At 39.3% G+C, this 18952-nt stretch overlaps 2 protein-coding genes across 2 annotated transcripts in view; both read right to left on the bottom strand.

Annotated features, from left to right (window-relative positions):
• The window catches only part of LOC111597067 (cGMP-specific 3',5'-cyclic phosphodiesterase), a 56467-nt gene extending 41619 nt beyond the window's left edge, over positions 1-14848 (bottom strand). Inside the window, exon 1 of the mRNA XM_023311597.2 lies at positions 14711-14848. The gene's annotated coding sequence lies outside the window, so the exon portion shown is untranslated. The remainder of the gene's footprint in view (positions 1-14710) is intronic.
• Positions 14849-16943: 2095 nt separating this feature from the next.
• Positions 16944-18253, bottom strand: LOC111597192. Its single transcript, XM_023311766.2, has 5 exons — positions 18182-18253; positions 17696-17822; positions 17587-17625; positions 17426-17514; positions 16944-17352 (listed from the first exon to the last, which is right to left on the bottom strand). The coding sequence occupies exons 2-5, from the start codon at positions 17786-17788 to the stop codon at positions 16989-16991; spliced, it is 585 nt and encodes a 194-aa protein (XP_023167534.1). The 5' UTR covers positions 17789-17822; positions 18182-18253; the 3' UTR covers positions 16944-16988.
• Positions 18254-18952: the final 699 nt, after the last annotated feature.

Below are 18952 nucleotides of genomic sequence, written 5' to 3'. Positions count from 1 at the left end.
ATGACATTAATTTCACCTAATTAAACTCACTGCGTACCTGTGCCAGCGACACAGGGACAACTTTACTAAAGAAAGAAGAACTTAGGCTGCGATCTAGTGAGCAATGCTAGACTAAAAGATACCCTGCAATTCAAGTTCCCTTTAAATATGAATATTGTTCACTATAAACTTGAGTTATTAATTTTACACATTTGATTATCATTGTATAGCCGATAAATTATTGATACTTATCGATCCTTATGGTCTACATATATGTGGAGTTGTGTCTTTAAAAGGATTTATACTGATCTGTGTATACCTACTATAAAAGCATCTATATATACTTAACAGTTTCAAGCTATTCTGAAAGTGCCAAAACCGATGTGCGAAAATCGATATATATCGATATTGCGCTAGAAGTATATTGAAGTTTTTAGTCAACCAATGCAATTATATCAAAAAGACTAATTGACAGGAATATAATTATCTGTAGACTAAGTTAAGCTTCTTAAGCTAACTCAGAAATCGATATTTATGGATATTATGCAACTAGAAAGGTATTAGAGGCAATCAATTTAGACAAATAGCCATAAGAGCATTTATATGTATGTGCATTTTGTAATTTTGCAGATAACTAACTCCGAAAATCGATAGTTATCGATATTATGTAAGTATGTCTCAATCAAATAGGCAGATAGATAGGCATAGTCTGTCTTGAGATACCTCTTTACACCTGTCACACACAGTATATATATACAGCAACAATATACAGTATAATATACCCTATAAGAAGCAAAACTTTATATCGATTATAATCACAGTTAATGTGCACATAGTTTTCGATCCGTATAACGTCATGGCTTACCCGATTTGAAAACAAAATCTGAAAAAAAATGAAGGAAAAAACATCGTTAATTATTATTCATGATTCGGCAAAGGACTGAAGCTTTAGTTGGAAACTAATTTGTATTAAAGCTCGAAAAGTTATTTATATTTAAATACAAACCTAAATGAAACACTTCAAGGCAGCCGCTCCGATGTGGGACTGCATACAAATCTCTTTTGGTTTTATGGCGCACTCATTGTGTGCCGAGAAGATGGCCATAATTAAATTCACTTTTGTCCAAAAGGCCTTTTTCCCCACTCAAACGCTGGCTGTTAACATTCATTTGCAGTCGAGTTAATTGAGTCACAGAAGAGTCTTGAGTTAATTGCAGTCAATTAGCACATTTCTCTTGCTCTTTTTATTCATATGCCAAGCGCAGACTCATTTATTAAGCCGACGGCAGCGTCGAGGATACTGTGCATAATGTCAGATATTAACATCTTTGACTGCACTAAAGCAGCTGAAGCAGCTTAAATTTCAGGCCAATCAGCTGGGCATAGCCAGAAACAGAATTTAAATTCAACAAACGCTCTGCACAACTTTGTATTGAATTAGCGCTGCGTGGCAGTGGCACAGCTGAATATTTATGCTCAAATGTATCTACAGCGGATGATGCTCAGCTTACTTTCCTTGCATGGCAATAATGCTACGCTGATAATATACAGTTACAGCGGCATTATGCCAGAAAGTAGAATCAAAATGGAGTCTAGCCCAGGCACATATGCTGATTGTCCCACAAGCCAAGCAAAAATTTAATAAAAGTGAAAAAAAATGTAAGAAAAATGTAACCATTCAGCTCGCCCGAGTAGCTGCATTCAGCTGACTGCACTGGCTGATGTTGATAGATGCTTTGTGGCCGGTGCCCCGCCAGGCCTTTGGTCCCAATAACTCTGCTGGCCAGCTTACAGTTCACAGGAATTGCAAACGGGCACCGCATTGTGCAAAGCTTCGGGTTTCATTTCTTTGAAAGGCCATTTGATATTTGCTAGTTAAGTTCTTGCAGCTGCTCAGCCAAGGAAATTTTCACTCTTTAGTTGTTGTTGTTTTCATGATTTTTGTTGTTGTCAGGTAAACCGACACTGCGCCAAAGCTTCTCATCTGTTCTAGCTGAAAAATTTAAGCCATAGAATTTCCTACTGATATTTAAAACCTGATTCGTAAATAAAACCTCAATTTGTTCAGTTAACTCCACTTTTTTATTTTTTGCCTTTTTCTGCAATTGAAATTTGGTTTGACAATATGTTAAACTCTGCGCACTTGAAATATAAATGCTAGCAAAAAATGTTTTCACATTCAATTAAAACCATTTCTGAATTGTGCCCAAAGCGATTGGACAGCGTTTCAGGTATTTGCAAGCAATGTCAACATCACTCGTTTATTTGTGCAACATTCCGGCTGGCAGTTAATAAAAGTCAACACTGTCCATATGCAAACACAAACAGACACACACACACATATACATATATATATATATATATATATATATATATATATATATATATATGTATATCTATATACATGTGTATATGGCTAGAGATATTTGGTATGCGACTCGCTTTGAATACGACAAACACGTAACGCATGCAACAAACTGCGCTGAAGCTGAACAGTTGTAACACAGCAGCTGTTGGACGCCCATGAGGCAACATTCGCTTCATACACTGCGGCTGCTGTACGTGATGTTGCAGATGGAATACCAGCCATGTTGAAAATGTTATACTCTTTGTGTATGCTGATGTTGTAGACTCATTTAAGTCATTTGATAGTGGAGCATTTCAGAACTTGTGAACTTAGTTTCGATATTAAAACTTAAATTTCCAGATTGTGAAAATAAAATTTATTAGACATATCATATATAACTATCTGATATCATATAAAACAAAAGAGAAAGAAGGCTTATGTAACAAACATGATTTTCTTGGACAACTTCATCTCTAGCCATAGGGAAATGAGATCCTAACTGACTTCGACTTATATAACATACGATCTGCAGCAGAAAAACTCTAGTAATCGCATCGGTTGTTCTTCAAGGACTTTAGGCATTATATACTTTATGGATTGTGTAACATCTTCTTCACATTTCGTGACAAGATTATTATGCCCACGACAAGGGTATTAAAAATAAATAAAAAGGGAATGTACTTTACGACACACACACACACAGACAATCACATATTCCTATATCCATATAAGTAAGCAGCTATATAATGCCAGAACGAACGAACAGACAGCAGCAAAATAAAATTCCAAAATGTTGCACTTAAGGGGTAAATTAAGCCGAAAACGAAATGCTAAAGCGGAAGCAAAGGCGACAAGGCGACAGGGCGAACGGCGGCAACGCTTTCATTATATTTCTTCGATGGCAAATAAAAAAAGAAGTAGAAAAATGAAAGGCAGACTGAAAGCAGGGTGTGGGCGCAGCCTGCAGTCCCGTGGCCTGGCAGACCGCAGGCTTGACTTCCTCCTTCCGCTTCGACTGCACATGCCGGATATTTTACAAGTTCCGGCCGCCCACCCGTGGCTTTTATGGCGCCGTTTGCATTCGGGCGAACTGCTCGTTAAATTTGAACACAGATGTGTTAATAGCTCCACACAGACATACGCGCACATATCCAGCCAGCGCAGTGCACACACTCGTTAAGTTCAGAGCCGCAGCCAGTGCAACAACAGCAACAGCAACAGCCAAACAGCCAAACACTCTCGAAAGAAACCAACTAGCACTACGAGCAGCCTGTCCAAATTTGTTTGAGCCATTGCCAAACATCAAAGCAATTTGTGCCTGCCAGAGCAACGAGCAAAATAAATTGCCAAAATGTCAAAGAAATAAAACATTTCACAAAAGGAGTACACGGATACGTAGCACGTTAGCCAAGCTCTGCAGAAGTTCAGCCGAGCATTGTTGACGAGTCGCCAAATTGCAGCAAGCCATAAATTTTAGATATATCTACATATATGTATATGATAACTAAAGCTAACGAGTTGTTGGCTGAACTAAAGTTTTACATATTTCATGCACTTGCATATGCCACTCACATGGCCACTCGTTTATTCGTGCAAAGGACCCATTGGAAATCAAACTGAGATTCTCATCAGACACTCGAACAAAGTTTTTGCCGAGTGCTGGAAACAGAGCAAATGCAATATTTAGATTGCAATTCTGCATATTTGACAAAAATTGATGTCGTTTAGCCAAACAATTCAAATGTAAAGTACAAAAAAACAAACTGCAAAACTTTCGAGAATATTTGTAAACAATCTAGTGACGGCTGACAGCTGACAGCTGACTGCTAGCTGCTGCCGCGTCACGCATACGACGCGTGTGTCCGGTCAGAGTCAATAAAGTTATGCATACACAGCGTAAGCCGTCGCTCGTTTATTTGAACAATTCATAAATTATATTTATACCCTGCAGATACAACTATTGACATTTTTAGTTCTCGCTCATATGTGATCACAAGTTAAGCACTCTCAAGAGACAGAGCGAGGCAGAGAGAGACGAAGCAAGCTGAAGAGAGCCAGCTGAGCAGTTCGTGTTTTCTGCCTAATCAATGCCAGGCCAAGCTGTTGCCAGCATATTTACAATTGGCACATAAAGCGAGTCGACCAATTAACACCTCTCGGCACATCTGGACCGCTTCGTGCCAATCTGCTTAAATTGAATCAAGTCAGCCCCAAGCCGAATAATGTGTCTAATTGATGCCGTTAGTAGGCAGGCACTTACATCCAGTTTGCCTACATAATGCTTGCATAAATTAAAACATCATCGCCACACACAGAACGAGAGAGAGGCATGTAATAAGAGAGAGAGTGTATCTTAAGTGTTATCAAGTAGTTAATGCTGCGCCTTTTGATGTGCTGGCAAGTACTTGTTTCTATTGAGTACTGTCTTCACTTGAGCTTTAAGATAGTTGATTTTGATCTTTAAAGTGACTTCGTTTCCAATACCCTGTGTGACTTAAGGCGCGCGTGTGCTGAGCTGGCAGCTAGCATCTAATTTGTATATCTTAAGATCTTAAAAAACATATCTTTGACTTACTTTGTCTATTCTATTTATGACTGCCTTTCTAACTAGTTCAAGCTGCCTATAAATATCGATAGATGTCTTTAATTTAATTTAAAGCTTAATTAAGATCAGCTTGTAAAAAGCTAAACTTGCAACTATCCTCGCCGCTTTCTCCATGCCACCCAGATGTTGCTTAAAGATAAACTCGTAATATTTTCAGCAACCTGAAACGTTCATAAAGCGTAGCAACAAAGTTATTCAATATTAATAATCAATTTGTCATTGTGTAGCTTCCTTAGTAAACACTTTGCAACGCTGATTACAGGATATCTCTTTGTTTATTGTATACTGTGCTTTTGTCACATCCTGTTGCACACACACACGCGCGCACGCACAGACAATCAGAAGCAAAGTGTCGCACTCTGCATATCAATCACATGTCAGGACGCTGTCTGTCAGCCGTCACATCATTGCGGGCGTGTGAGAATTTTGTGGCAACTCAAGCCGCGCGTCCTCTGGGAGGGAAAAGTATTTCATGCATTTTGAAGACTATCTCAAACGCTCGCATTTTGCATATTTATTGTGCGTTCGTCACAGCTGACAAACTTTGTCCCATACCCAACTACACACACACACATATAGACACCCGCACCCACACTCACACACACGCAATGTCCGGCCGTCAGTTCGTCTGTTAGTCAATCATTCATATTGAAATTCTATGCGCGTTCCGATAACGAAAATTCAATTAAAATGCGTTACGTGTTGCAAATCAGTTGAGTATCTTTTTTGAATTGATTGCGGCATAAATTGTCATACGCCTTCGCCGTGGGGTTTTGGCATCGATTTTTAGCTTTTTCACAAGAATTTGCAAATGAAAACGTTGTAACATCATTTTGCCCCAAAAAGCAGAAACATTCAACATTATCGTGGCAGCTGCTTCAGCCGTGGCACAAGCCAAATAAAACTTTTAAAATCTGTTTTAAGCTGAGTTCAAATTGCTTTTTTGACTTTTTTCACGAACATGAAACGCATACATTATTTTTGGACATGAATTAAAATTCTCTACATATTTATGACCACGCTCTGATTGCGCAAAAAATGCGAAAAAAAGATGAAGAAAATTACTTATATTGCAAGCACCATTGGGCATTGTCCTTGTCCTTTACTTTTGCCCACAAAAGTTACGAGTTTTTATATGCCGCCCGCTAGCCATTGGACCCATTGGCAAGTTTTCATGCGGCTGCCTCTCTGGATAGCTGGCTGGATGGCTGGCTGACTGTGGTTGCGCCTCTACCGAATATAAAGCCGCCCACGGACATGCCCAATAGGCTTACACACATATATACCTATATATAAGTATATATACGATGCGTATCGATGACGTTATCAACTACAATTGAAATTGCTTTTATAGGCGCAAGCGAGAAATTTTCAATATGAGCTGGAAAATAAAGACCCGAAAAAGGGTTCAATTTGCTCGCCTGTCTGTGTGAGTGTATCTGCGTAAGTGCTTGTGTGTGTGTGTGGGTGTAGATGAGCCTTTTACTATCTGCTCGTTTGCATTCTTTAATGTTTAAGCCAGACAGCTTAATCTTTAGCGCTTAAATCGTTTATTTGAGTAGTAAAATCTGAGCTTAGAACAGCATCAAATGCAATGCTTAGAGATTTGTGGAAAACAATTTCCGATATTCTTTAGATTACTAAAATGAAATAACTTTTTGATATAGGCTTATGCACTAAGTTCATTAAAGATGAATGAAGAAAGAGATATTTATTTGGTAAATTGTAAAAAAGTAATGAAAAATACTTGATCAGTTGTCTTTTCATGCAAACCTCGCTCATCATATATATATATATATGGGAACCTAAAAGAACTGAAATACTTTACATTAAATGTCTATCCTTTTAGATATTTAAGATTTCATCTGATTAAAATTGAGCTTCAATAATTTATAATCTATTCTAACTTTTTTATAACTTCTGAAATATATAAATATATCAAGTATTCTATGGTTCCCAGTCACCAACGGTGCTCAGGGTATTGCCTAGTCGAGCATTGCCTACTAGACAAAACTTAGCTTTATCTTGAAATCATAAAAATTCCTTTGCTGTTGCTAACGCTTTGAACTTTGAGGGCTTAAAAAGGAAACCTAGTTTCATGAACTTCAAAATCAAAGTGCAAAAATCGAATCAAAAGACTTCAGTCTTTAAACGCTTATATAAATAAAATATCGCAATCCTAAATTGAACTACAGCAGCCAACGAGTTACATATTTAGATTAATCTTTCAGACAGAATGAAAAACAGCCAAATTGAAAAGTGTAAAATAAGAACACTTGGGAATAAGAGAAACACACCCAATTATTTATACACACACACACACACACACACACACTGGCACACTCGCACAGGTACATACCATACTCCCCCAAGGCAACTAACAGCTGGAATATGCTACGACTCGAATGTCGTTTGCGACCTACGCACATTGTGGTTAAATATTTGCGGCTATCCATCGTTCTGTTGGCTCACTTAGTGGCCTATGGCAAGTAAATTTACATATCAAGCATCTATTAGCAGCTAATAGATTAATGTTTTGTTTGGCTTGCGTGGGCCAAGCACACACAGACAGACAGTCGACACAGAAGGCATAGAGAATATGCATATATGCTAGGAACAGTTATGCAACCTAAGACGCACGACACGACGCAAAATCAAACAATAATACATTACGCATACGCCGCGTGTGTGCGCTGAAATTGAATGTTGCAGGCAAGCTCAAAGCGCAGGTTGAGCAAATAAAATACGGTCGTGTTGGCGCGCTTGCCGTGCAAAAAGTTGTTGGGGGCTGCAAGAAAGATTGATTGAATCCAGAAGTGGCGATAACAAGCGCAAAGTGAAATGGTAAATGGAAAAGCAAACAGTTGAAGCAGCAGCAGCACAACGAATCGAAACGAAACGTAAGCAGAAAACAGAAACGACAGCGTGTGGCACGTTAACAAGAAACAAGTATATACAACTATTTCACTTGCCACACGCACATGCGTGCTATTCAAATGTTTGGCTGACGCCATTTGAGCATTTCATGAAATTTATACACACGTTATAGCTGCGTTGCGTGTCCCTCAGCGCGTCTGTGTGTGTGTGTGTGTGTGTGTGTGTGCGTGGCAACTCGATAAAGAAATTTCTTATTTTAGTCTGTTTTACTTAACCACAAAATTCTTTACTTAGCTTTACACTTCTGTTGAACTTTCCGATATCTGAGTTAAGTCCTTAAAGTTTCCAACAGCTGAAATTTGTTGCATACTCCAAGGCGCCCATCGCTCTGGCGTGTACACGTGTATGTGCGTGTGTATGTGCGTGTGTAAGCCTGCATAGTTTACCAGCTCTGCGGCGCACAGGTAATTAATTTCATTTTTATCGCATGTCCTATTTGTGCCTAGATCTCCAGCAGTATTTTCGTTCCGTACGAGTTGTTCGTTATTCATCCTTCATTTTTTTGTTGTCGTTTTGCCTCTTGGTACCGCGAATCATTTTGGTTGCCCGCTGGGGTCATAAAAACAGTAATTAAACACGAATACCAGTGTCACATGGCGTATACGTGACGTTGGCCATTTTCCCGTTTAATTGTCGCCGCGCGTTGCTCATACGCCGCGTGTGCCACAGTTTATAGTTTCACGATATCACGAGAGGCCGAGCCTGGCCTTCAAGTATTCCACATTCAGTTTTCGGAATAGTTAACAACGATTTATCAATTGGTCTCGTTAACGACCGAAATAAAAGAGTTAACAAACGACCGTAAAAGAGTTGAAACTGTTTCTCAATTATTGTGAAATGAATTGGCAATCGTTAAATATTTAATGCGAATGCAACGACTCAAATTATAGCGACACCACAACTTCATAGCACATTTAAGTTGGCTAACAATATAACTCAATAATCGGCCAGTTGAACGCAAGTGCATTATCTAGTTAGACCCTTTGCTGTTTATTAATTAGTTTTGACGCTTGTTACTGCATTTTCATGGCATTTTCATGGCCTTTTCATGGCGTTGCTGCAGCTTTGCATTGGCAGGAGGCAAAGTTCGCCCGGCTGCAGCTGCAGGCGGCAAAGACTACAAAAGCCTGTTGAGCTACAAGGATTAGTTGTTCAACTGTACGAAGGTGCGGCGGGAGCGGGTAGCGAAACGGGGATAGGTTAGAAGTCAAGAGCTCTGCCAACCTGACAGCAGCTGGGGCATAATTATACGAACACAAGTTGGTGCTGGCAAAATGTTTATGGCTCTTTTTGCGTGTATTTTGTGGGCGGGTGTTGTTGCTGTCAGGACTAGGCCACGACAGGCACAGCAACACGAATGTGCCCCTGTCTCGCTGTCTGACAGTCTATCTGCCTGTCTGGCTGCCTGGCTGGGTGTCTGTCATAGTGCTTGCCTAGCAACCTCAAGCACTGGCACTTCAGTGCTAGAGCACAAACTCGGCACAAAACAAAAGCGCAGCGACAACAACGGCCCTTAAAACAAACAAAATACTCATGTAAATATGTGAAGAGACAACGACAACGACAACTGCGGCGGTTAAAGCTAACGAACTAATGTAACATAGATTTTTATATGGGCATGAAGAGCAAGAATCGGCCATGCCTGCCACAGATACAAAACACACACACACAGACATTTAGATAGAAGCTGCGGAAACAGGCAGCACAGCTGAGTTGAGCCCGGGCACTTAAGCAGCCGGCAGAGCAACAGCCGCGGTTAGGGACGACTGCAATGGTGGGGTGTCCTTAGCCTGATGCTGGGATGCCACATCTTGGATTGCAAAACCGCAAAACACACACGAGCGACTGACACTTTTAGCCTGACATTTTACATATGTCCTTTTCGCAAAACTGTGCCTGTGTGTGAGTGTGTAATAGCCCAGCTGGACCCATATGGAACTACAGTTAACTTACTTGAGCAGCAGCACAGCAGCATAGAGAGCATAAATTAAATATGATGGCATTTAGATTTTCTGCATTTGACAATACGCGATGGGCGTGAGAACTTCATGTGATTGTCACGCCTTTTAGGCACTAGTTCAGCTATTCCCGTTGGGTCTAAGCCGGCTGGCAGAACGTAAACTTAGGCTGCCAAGCACGCCTACACTTATGTTACTTAGTTACATTTGCCACATCAAATATTCATACATTCATGAGCACTTATTTGGAATGCGTATACTTCTGGCACGCACTGTTGCTCCACACACACACACTGAGAGAGAAAGAGAGAGAGGCGGTTACTAAAAGCCGGAAATTTGCATGCTGCGACTTTTGTGTTGCCTCCTCTTTGCGGGCGTAAAAATTTGCTTACATTTCGCAAAATTTTAGCAAACTCGAATTTTGCGAACTCCCTCTACAACAGTTTTTTTGTAGCTAAAAACTTTTTGCCAGTAGCTGCAGTCTTTTCGAGCATACTAAAAAATAGAAAACTAAAAAAAAGTAAAATTATCCAAACAAAATAAAAATAAGTTTGCTAATGCTGTGCCCGAAAAGCTGGCATTTGAAAGTAGTTGAGTTGGCTTTAATATGAAATCTGAAACAAGTTTGATTTAAATTTTGTTAAATTAATTACAATTCCGCTACAGTTTTAATGACATCTGATTAATCTATATACAATTTGCTTCGGCATGTAAAACAAGCAAAAGGCACTTAATATTTTGGAATTGAAAAACTTTTAACGCAATTTCAATTTCGGTTTGGCAGTTTCATTAATATTGTGGCTCATTAAAAAAGCAAGTCGCCTGCTTCTTCTTCTCTTCTCCTTTCTAGCTGCTAGAAAAGTTCGCACAGTCGCCGCAGGCAATCGAGTTTTATGCGTAACCTTAACCCAGGCTTAACTTGGCATGCATAGAGTCTGCTCAGAGATTTAATTGGGAAGAAACAAATCTAGTTAGTTGCAGGCCAAACTGAAAACTTCATTTAGCTGCATGAAAGCTAGTAATTGTTGCGAATTTCATTTCAGTTGGATACCGAAAAGCATGGCAAATTGTTGTGCATAAAAGGCAAGTTGAAATTGCTGTGAACAAATCAAATTATGTTAATTAAAAGCGCACAACAAAACTGAACTGAATTGTCCTAGTTGTTGTTGTTGCTGTTGTTGCTGGCCAACTGGTTGACTCTTTATAGCCGCACGATTTAATGAACCATGCGGAAGCAGCACGGCTAGAAAGGCAGATCCATAGGCAGGGGAATGGGCAGGCAGCCAAGAGGTAGATGAATGTTATTTATTTAGCAAGACTCGAGCCTGGCAGAAAAGGCAATCCTTTCGTTTAATACAGCTGGCAACATTAACTGGCCAACAGAACGACGACGACAGCAAGAGCAACGAAAAGAAAAGCTCAACTCAGTCACAAATTGTCACAAATTAACTCAATGAGTGGCGCTTGTGCAGTTGCCTTTGCTTCAGTCGAAATAATTTAATTACGAAGTCGAATTGCTGAGTTCTGACGAAAACAGGAACGTGGCCTTTGCACCTGACTATACAGTCTTATCTAATCCTGACCTCAATCAAACAAGAGTTTGACCAGGAGCCACGCAGTATTCTTTACTCGACCGTCATATGGCGCGTATACGTAATGTAATTGCCAGTTATTGTTATGTATTTGTGTATGTAGTGCATTTGATATGCTAAGCGTAATTGCGTGGCATGTCCACGTGCCGCAGACGTCCTCCGATGATTATATAATCGATATGGAAACACAACAAAGTCGTGAAAGCGGAGCTGCCAAAGGCTTTCAATTGTAGATACTTTTGTTTTCGCACTGTCACCAAGACAAGGGTCAACTTTGTGGCCGAAATTACAAACACAAAAACCGAAGCGACCAAAATAAATGTTGCCCACTAAAAATAGCGCAAAAGAATAATCAGAAAAGCCAGCGAGCAAAACAACTAGTAACAGCGAAACGCGGTCAGGCTACGTGTGAGCGTGTGTCCCAATACAACAAAGCCAACAAAGGGCAAATGCGTAAAAGATACGCTGCTGCAGGAGCAGAAGCAAAAAGGAAAACAAATTTATGTGCTGCACGGTGGAGCGCAAACAACCGCAGAGAATAAGTTTCAACATAGCCCACATCGCTCCGAGTCTGTTGCAAAATAAAATTATGCCAAACTATTTGAATATTGTAGAAAATATTTAGTTGAGTGCGGCAGACTAATAAAGTGACTGGGCTAAGCTGTAATTAGAATTGACTTGGTTTATACAATTTTAAAAAATCAACCGAATATATAAAAATAATTATAACAATAATAAATAATACTAATATAGTATGATAATAATAATAAATAATAACAATAACTTTCGTAAGAAAACCAGGCTCCAAGCTCCAACCACTCTCCTTATTAAAATCATATTTTTACATTTTACATTTTACATAAAATGTTTTGAGAATATTTTCCATACAAAAGAAAACTTCTTTACAATACAAAAAAAAAATATATTAAAATGGAAAACACTTTAAAAATGCATTGTCTAAAATATGACATTATATCTGAAGAGCTTTTAATCTGACTTAAAATTACTTTACTATTATTAACAAATATAATAAGCTAGAACAACATTTCTATAGCACTCATAACTGGTCTAGGTATATTATAGTCGAGTATCGGAGAGAGCTCAAATGCTGGCGGAGCTAAGCAAAAAGCCAGCCGGGACCAGTACACAAAAGCGCAAGCCAAGAAAATGTGGCAGCAGCTCTTTAGAAAAGTATCGAACAAGAGGGGCGAGAAAAACACGGCTAAAATGGGGTAAGATGGATAAGCGCCAAGCCAAACGGGTAAAGATGAAGTTTTTCGCGTTGGAATAACACGAAACTTAAAAGTGCACAAAAAAGACAAAGAAAAAAATGAAATGCGATAAAACGAGAGAAGTAATAAAAAATAAGTGAAATGTGGCAACGAAAAGTCAGACATCGGCTGCTGTGCAACGTCCAGGTTGTTGCCTGGCAAAGGATATGACGGCAGCCCCTGCCTTTCGCAGCATCTTTCAACTGCTGCGCTGTACGGCAAAAGTTTTCTCGAATCTCGGGTCAATATTGATAGTATAGCTCTGCCACCCGGTCGCAATGCCTTCAGTTTTTTATGAGTAATGCTCAATGGCGACGATTGCTTGTTAAAGCTGGCACACGGCGCGTATACGTAATCCTACAAGCACTTTAGTTCGCTGCGATAAATTAAATAACATTTTATTTTATTTTTCATATAAAATATGAAGCTGAGGATATCTACATAAGCTTTGATTTGCTCTAGCAGAAATTTAGAATTTTAAAAATAAATTGTGATATTGACTTTAAGGCAAGCTACGCATGTATAATGGAAATCATTTGAAGCTTCTGGCGTTTGGCTTAATTAATTGTATTATTTTATCGCCAGCTCTGCGATAAAAGGAATTAAATGGACGTAAATTTATGTGAAGCAATAATTTGGTAACACGACAGCAAATTAGCGACAATTTGATCAGCATGCAGCGCTGAGCTCGGCTAACTGAATCAATAAACCCGAAAGCCAAAGAAAGAAAATGCTTCAAGGTCAATCAAAATGGGCTTTGCAGTAAGAGCGAGGCGTTTTAATAAATGAATTGCTGATTAAATGAAGTTGGCCGAAGCAGACGAGCAGGAAAACGACAAGGAAAAAAATACAAATACAAAATAGAAATGTGGGCCAAAAATCCAGGGCACAAAAGAATGCTGAAGAAAATGTGGAACAAAATAAAATTGCGAAAATGTGCTCATGTGTCTGGCAAGCAGCTGAAGAGCGCGCGGAGCACAGGGTGCACGCGGTGTGTGCCCCATAAAATCACAAGCAAAGCCTGGCAAGGCAAGGCAAGGTTAAACTAGGCAAAAGCCTGTCACAGATGTGAATGCGACTAGCGAAATGTGCGCAGAGACACCATTTTATGGCCAATGATGGCAGAGACAGAGGCAGTGGCAGCGGCAGCAGTAGGCGCCGTGGGCAGCGGATACGCAAGTCGGGCCAAATGGCGCTGCTGAGAATGCAGGAACAATAACAAAAACAAATATCCGCCTGCGGACCGCACAAAGCCAATGAACGTCAGGCCAGTTCAGCGTTTAGGTCGTGGACTAGGAACACTAATATAAGTGTATGTGTATGAGTGTGTGTGTGTGTGTGTGTGCGTGTGTGTGTGTGTGCGTGAGTGTGCTGAGTTAGGTGACTTGGGGACAACGGACAAAAAGGACAGAAACACGCGCCGGGTCCGGCGAAACGTACGCACAACAGACACAGAAAAGGAAACGTTAATAAAAGTGTATTAAAAAAAAGAATCGATGAGTACCATTTAGGCCCCACACACACGCACATATACAGTGAGAGAATAGTAGGCACCCTTGAAGAACTGTCTGAAACCTTTTCAAGAGCCGAGGCACTTGGCGAACTGTAAAGGCCTCGAACCTAACCAAATATAGTTAGGGACATGCATATGGACATTGCTGGCAAATTGAGTTATTGTCCGAGTAAAGCTTTTAATCTGTGCGATTTTAATGTTTGTGCAAAGAGATTAAGAAAACAAAAGTAAAGTAAAGTTAAGAAAAGAAAGAAAAGTAATTTGGGAATGGAATAAAGTCTTTGACAAATAACAAATTACAAATGCCACATAAATGGGTCAACAAGTGCTGCGACGGCCCAAAATCCTTAAAAAATAAAGTCGAAAATAAATATATATATACATTTTAAGAGATCTGTTATTTAGCCAGACAGTGACATGGGGCAATGTTCTGTTCATAAAACAGAAACAAAAAAAAAAAACAAAAAGAAAACTTAATGGATTCGACTAACGGACTGACTTGACTCACCGTCAGCCTAGGGCACCATTCTATCGTTTGGCGCGTCTCCAAAAGGGCCATAAGACAGACAGAGACAGAGAGAGAGCAAAAGCGCGCGCAAGTGAAGACAGAAAACAAAATGAAACTGTGTGAAAACAAATTTTGAAGTAATTTACGTTACGCGTCAGAGAAAAACGTCGCTACGTTTTATTTATATTATGAAATTTAAGGCGAAAAAAGTTGCTCAAAAGTAAAGTGCTTTTGGGAGGCAGGCCCCGAGGAGCCCCACGCTGAAAGCACAACATTTGCATTCAAGGGTAAAAATATTAGAATTTTCTCATTTGAGGCGGAGGGCTTCTATTCTTTTTTTTGTGTGTTTTGCTTTTCTCTACTAATTCGAGTGTTTGTGTTTAATTTATTTGTATTTCTCCTCATATTCTTGTTGTTGTATTTGTTTTTGTGTTTGGTTGCTTTGTTTACACAAAAGCCACAAACACAGCTAAAGCTACGGCTACAGCTGAGCTTAGCTGTAAATAAATATAAATACGCACACACCCACACGCACGCATAATAACAAAAGCTACTCACCTATTAAACACACACTCACACATTCAAGCACGCATACACGTGTGCGTCGACTGCGGCGTTGGCGACAAATTTGAAATGCAGTTACATTTCGCCGCGAATTGCATTTGTTTTTTCCTTTTCCTTTTTCTTCTCTTGTATTTTTGTTGTGCTTGTCTCCGTTATTGTTGTTGTTGTTGTTGTTTTTGTTTTTGTTGTAGTTTTCTGCCTGATAACACAAACGACGCGGCAATTGCGGGTGAATGGGAATTAGAAAAATGCGACAAATCGCTTTGCACTGCACTTGACAAGCATTTGTTTATGGTTTCTTGTTTTTGTTGTTATTTTTTAATTTTTTATGAAAACGCTGAATTGTTGATTAGATTTATACACTAATTCTCTGGCAGTCGCTTTTGTTTGTTATTTGTATTTGCTGTAGATATTATGCAAAACTGTTTGCCCTGTTGTTTTACAACCGGCGGCAATTCCGCATACGTAGTGTTGCGGCAGCTTAATGCTCGAGCAGCTGGCGGGCGGTGGGTGGATGAGCACTGGACACAGAATTGCTCGACTTCCGGCTTTTCGACTTTTTCACAGCACGACGACAAGTTGAGCACTGAGCACGACGTTTGCGACCAAAAAATTCTGTGCGGGCCTAGCTAAATTACAGCGTACTCAAATGGCCTCTCTCTCTCTCCCTCTGCCCCACATTGTTGCTGCCTCGCTGACGCTTGGGCGCACATACTCTCTCTTTCGCTCACTCTCTTGTTTTGCTTTGGCTAGCTCTCTCTCGCTTTGAAGCAATCGTGTTCTGCAGCTTATGAACTCTGAGCGCTACTATTGTCGTCTTTTCGTTGCTCCAGTTCGCTTTGGCGCCAGACATCAACTGATAGGGCGAACCAGCGGCAGCTGCAGCAGCAGCAGCAGCGCTCGCAGCGCCGACAAGCGGTTGCTTTGGCGCAAACGTCGGCGTCGGCGTCAGCGTCGCATGTGCTACGTTTTGTTTACTGTTATTTGGCACAAGCCGCTGATTTAATGTACTCTCTCGTGCTCATTCAAGTTGCCTGTGGGTGGTGACTATAAAAGGTACAGTGTTGCCAAAGTGTCAGTGGTATTGCAAAATACAAAAGCCGACAAAGTAACTTAAATAAACTATCTTTTCTTATTTTACAATTTTATATATTTTAGTTTTTAGAGTAATATTGAAATATTTTATATAATTTAAGAATCAGTAAAATTCGTGCGCAGTAAATTCATTTTATTTCCTTGAAAGTTTGATTCGAATATATGCATATCGGACCACTGTGCCTCAACATTAAGAGCGTTCTCTTCAACGGCGTCTGTTGCGCAAGCGCCATTTTGGTGGGCAGGCGTTTGCCCATTGTTGGAGTTCAAGGCTCTTAATGTGCTTGTGCTCTTCCTTTAAGAGAAGCCTTCAGACTGAGTGATGTGATCTTGAGTGAAGTTAACTTAAAATATAATTCGTTAATTAAGTTGGTATTAGGACAACATTATTATATTTAAGAGCAAATAAATTATACATAGAAATTGGAGATTTAATCTTTCGGAATCTAAATCTTACTACTCACTTACTAATCATACTTTGAGCAAATATTGCTTGATATTGGAAATTTGAAAATTATTTCAATTGTACTTTGACTCAACCTATTTAAACATATTTTGCTGAGCTTTCATCGCTTCCTCTTAAAATACGAATTATACCACATTAAGCCAAATCCCCCGTCTAGATGAGCTCACTGTCGCTGGTCACGTCGACGTCCGGCGCCGTAGCTGGCGTTGCTTCTTTGCCCTCATTGGCGTCGTCAGTGTCCTCGGCTTCCGGCTTGCGTTCCGGTTCCACTTCCACCTCCATTTCCGCCTCGCGCACGCCATCCTCACATACCGCCAATGGCTTGCGCTCGAGCAACGGCCGCGGTGTGCGGCCCAGGAATGTATTGCAGACGGTCACAATGGACTCGCACTCATCGGGCGCTTTGGTAACCACAAACACGCAGCTCTGGATGACGTCGTGCGGCGTATTGTCCATCAGCTGGAACACTATATGCTGTTCCTCTATGTTGCCGTGCGTGACAACTTTGCCGTGCAATCTGCGCTCGACAAAACCGTCAAAACTTTCACCGCAAACTTCGTCATTCTTTTTGACTGTCGCTCAAAACTTACCCCAAGGGCTCGCCGCTAATTTTCATTTCCAGCTCAGCGTATTTCGAAAGCACATAAGTGAACAGCTCCTTTGCGTCGCTATAGTCCATCTGCAAGGGGATATGATAGAGACAGAGAGAGATAGACAGAGAGCTCTATCAGATATTAAGTTGTCTACTTACGTCCTCAATGCAGTGGTTGGGCGGTATACAAATCGATAGCTGTGCAAACGCAAATTACAAATTACTGTATATTATATATACCATATATTATATATTATAATTTACTCACCGTTTGCTGAGCGAGCAGCACAATTATTAAGTAACAATAAATATCCATAGCTGAACCACTCGGCGATCGACTCCAACACCAACTGAATCGCATGAAACGTTGTGACTGACATTGTCTCTGCTTAGCTCTATAATAAACACCAGTGACGTCATAATAATTAATATAATACGAAGATACAAAAGTTCATTCATTGGAAACTCTCACGCTAAATTGTAAACCTGGTGGCTAGCCACACAATTTTTATTTAAATTTCGATGTTAATTTGAAGAGTCGACAATAATGTAACGACAATGTAAAATTCTACATCATTTTAGATATATATATATTTGAATATAAAATGAATAGATCGAATATATATATATATATAATAATATATATATATATACATAAACTCGAATTCATATTTTTAAATATCAGTACAACTTTTTTTATGGGCAAAAGTCAACAAATATCAAGCCTTGTTGAATCATCAAAACAATGACTTACCAAAAGAGAACGATTAAAGAAGAGAGCAATAGGGATAGAGAGCCATTCCCTGCCGAAAAAATGGCATAAGTTATAGATAGGGAATATTTTAAAATATTCAAAATGTGAAAGCATTTTTTAAAATTTTTCCAAATTTTTTTAAATATTTCAATATCAAAATTATTCACGATTTTTCACAGTTTTTCACATTTTTCAAATTTTTTTTCAAATTTTTAATTTTTTTTTTCAAAATTTTGTCAATTTCTTCAAATTTTTGTCAAATTTTTCAAATATTTTCAAAACTTTTCAAACATTTTGAACGTTTTTAAAAATGTTCAACATTTTTCCAATGCTCCTTTAGGTGATTAGAAAATCTTGACTTGGCAGGCCAACAATTTTCTAATAGTTATAGTCTAATTCTACAATTATAACAATGTCAACTGTAGACAACCTATGTATTATCATTTGTATAGATAATTGAGTAAACATTATAATAAGAAAGAACTTTAGTTCCCATAGCATATGCTGAATGAATACAATTGTCTTAAATAAATATATAAAAATAAGTAAATAGCTAACGTGAACTGCTGGAGATAATTTAACAAGCGTTCAAGGCAGACAGAATTTATTTGTATTTACTTAAGTTATTTAAATTTCTTCATTTATAAAACCATTGAAGGTGAACTGGGATATTTTGGTTGCGTCGATTGATATTTGACGTTCAGCCTAAAAGAAAAAACAGCTGCGCATATTTGCAAAGAGTCCATCGATGTTTTTGCTATATAAGAGCAG

This window comes from Drosophila hydei, unplaced genomic scaffold (genome assembly GCF_003285905.1).
Source record: "Drosophila hydei strain 15085-1641.00,03,60 unplaced genomic scaffold, DhydRS2 tig00008119-arrow-pilon, whole genome shotgun sequence".
NCBI classification, from domain to species: domain Eukaryota; kingdom Metazoa; phylum Arthropoda; class Insecta; order Diptera; family Drosophilidae; genus Drosophila; species Drosophila hydei.
This window is presented reverse-complemented; position numbering and strand designations above follow the sequence as displayed.

Excerpts from the sequence above, each read along its gene's own strand:
- LOC111597192 (XM_023311766.2), bottom strand. The coding sequence starts at position 17,788 with ATGCGATTCAGTTGGTGTTGGAGTCGATCGCCGAGTGGTTCAGCTATG. Across the intron at positions 17,515-17,586 it reads CCAACCACTGCATTGAGGAC|ATGGACTATAGCGACGCAAA; the intron begins GTAAGTAGACAA and ends ATCCCCTTGCAG. Across the intron at positions 17,353-17,425 it reads ATTAGCGGCGAGCCCTTGGG|ATTGCACGGCAAAGTTGTCA; the intron begins GTAAGTTTTGAG and ends TGTCGAGCGCAG.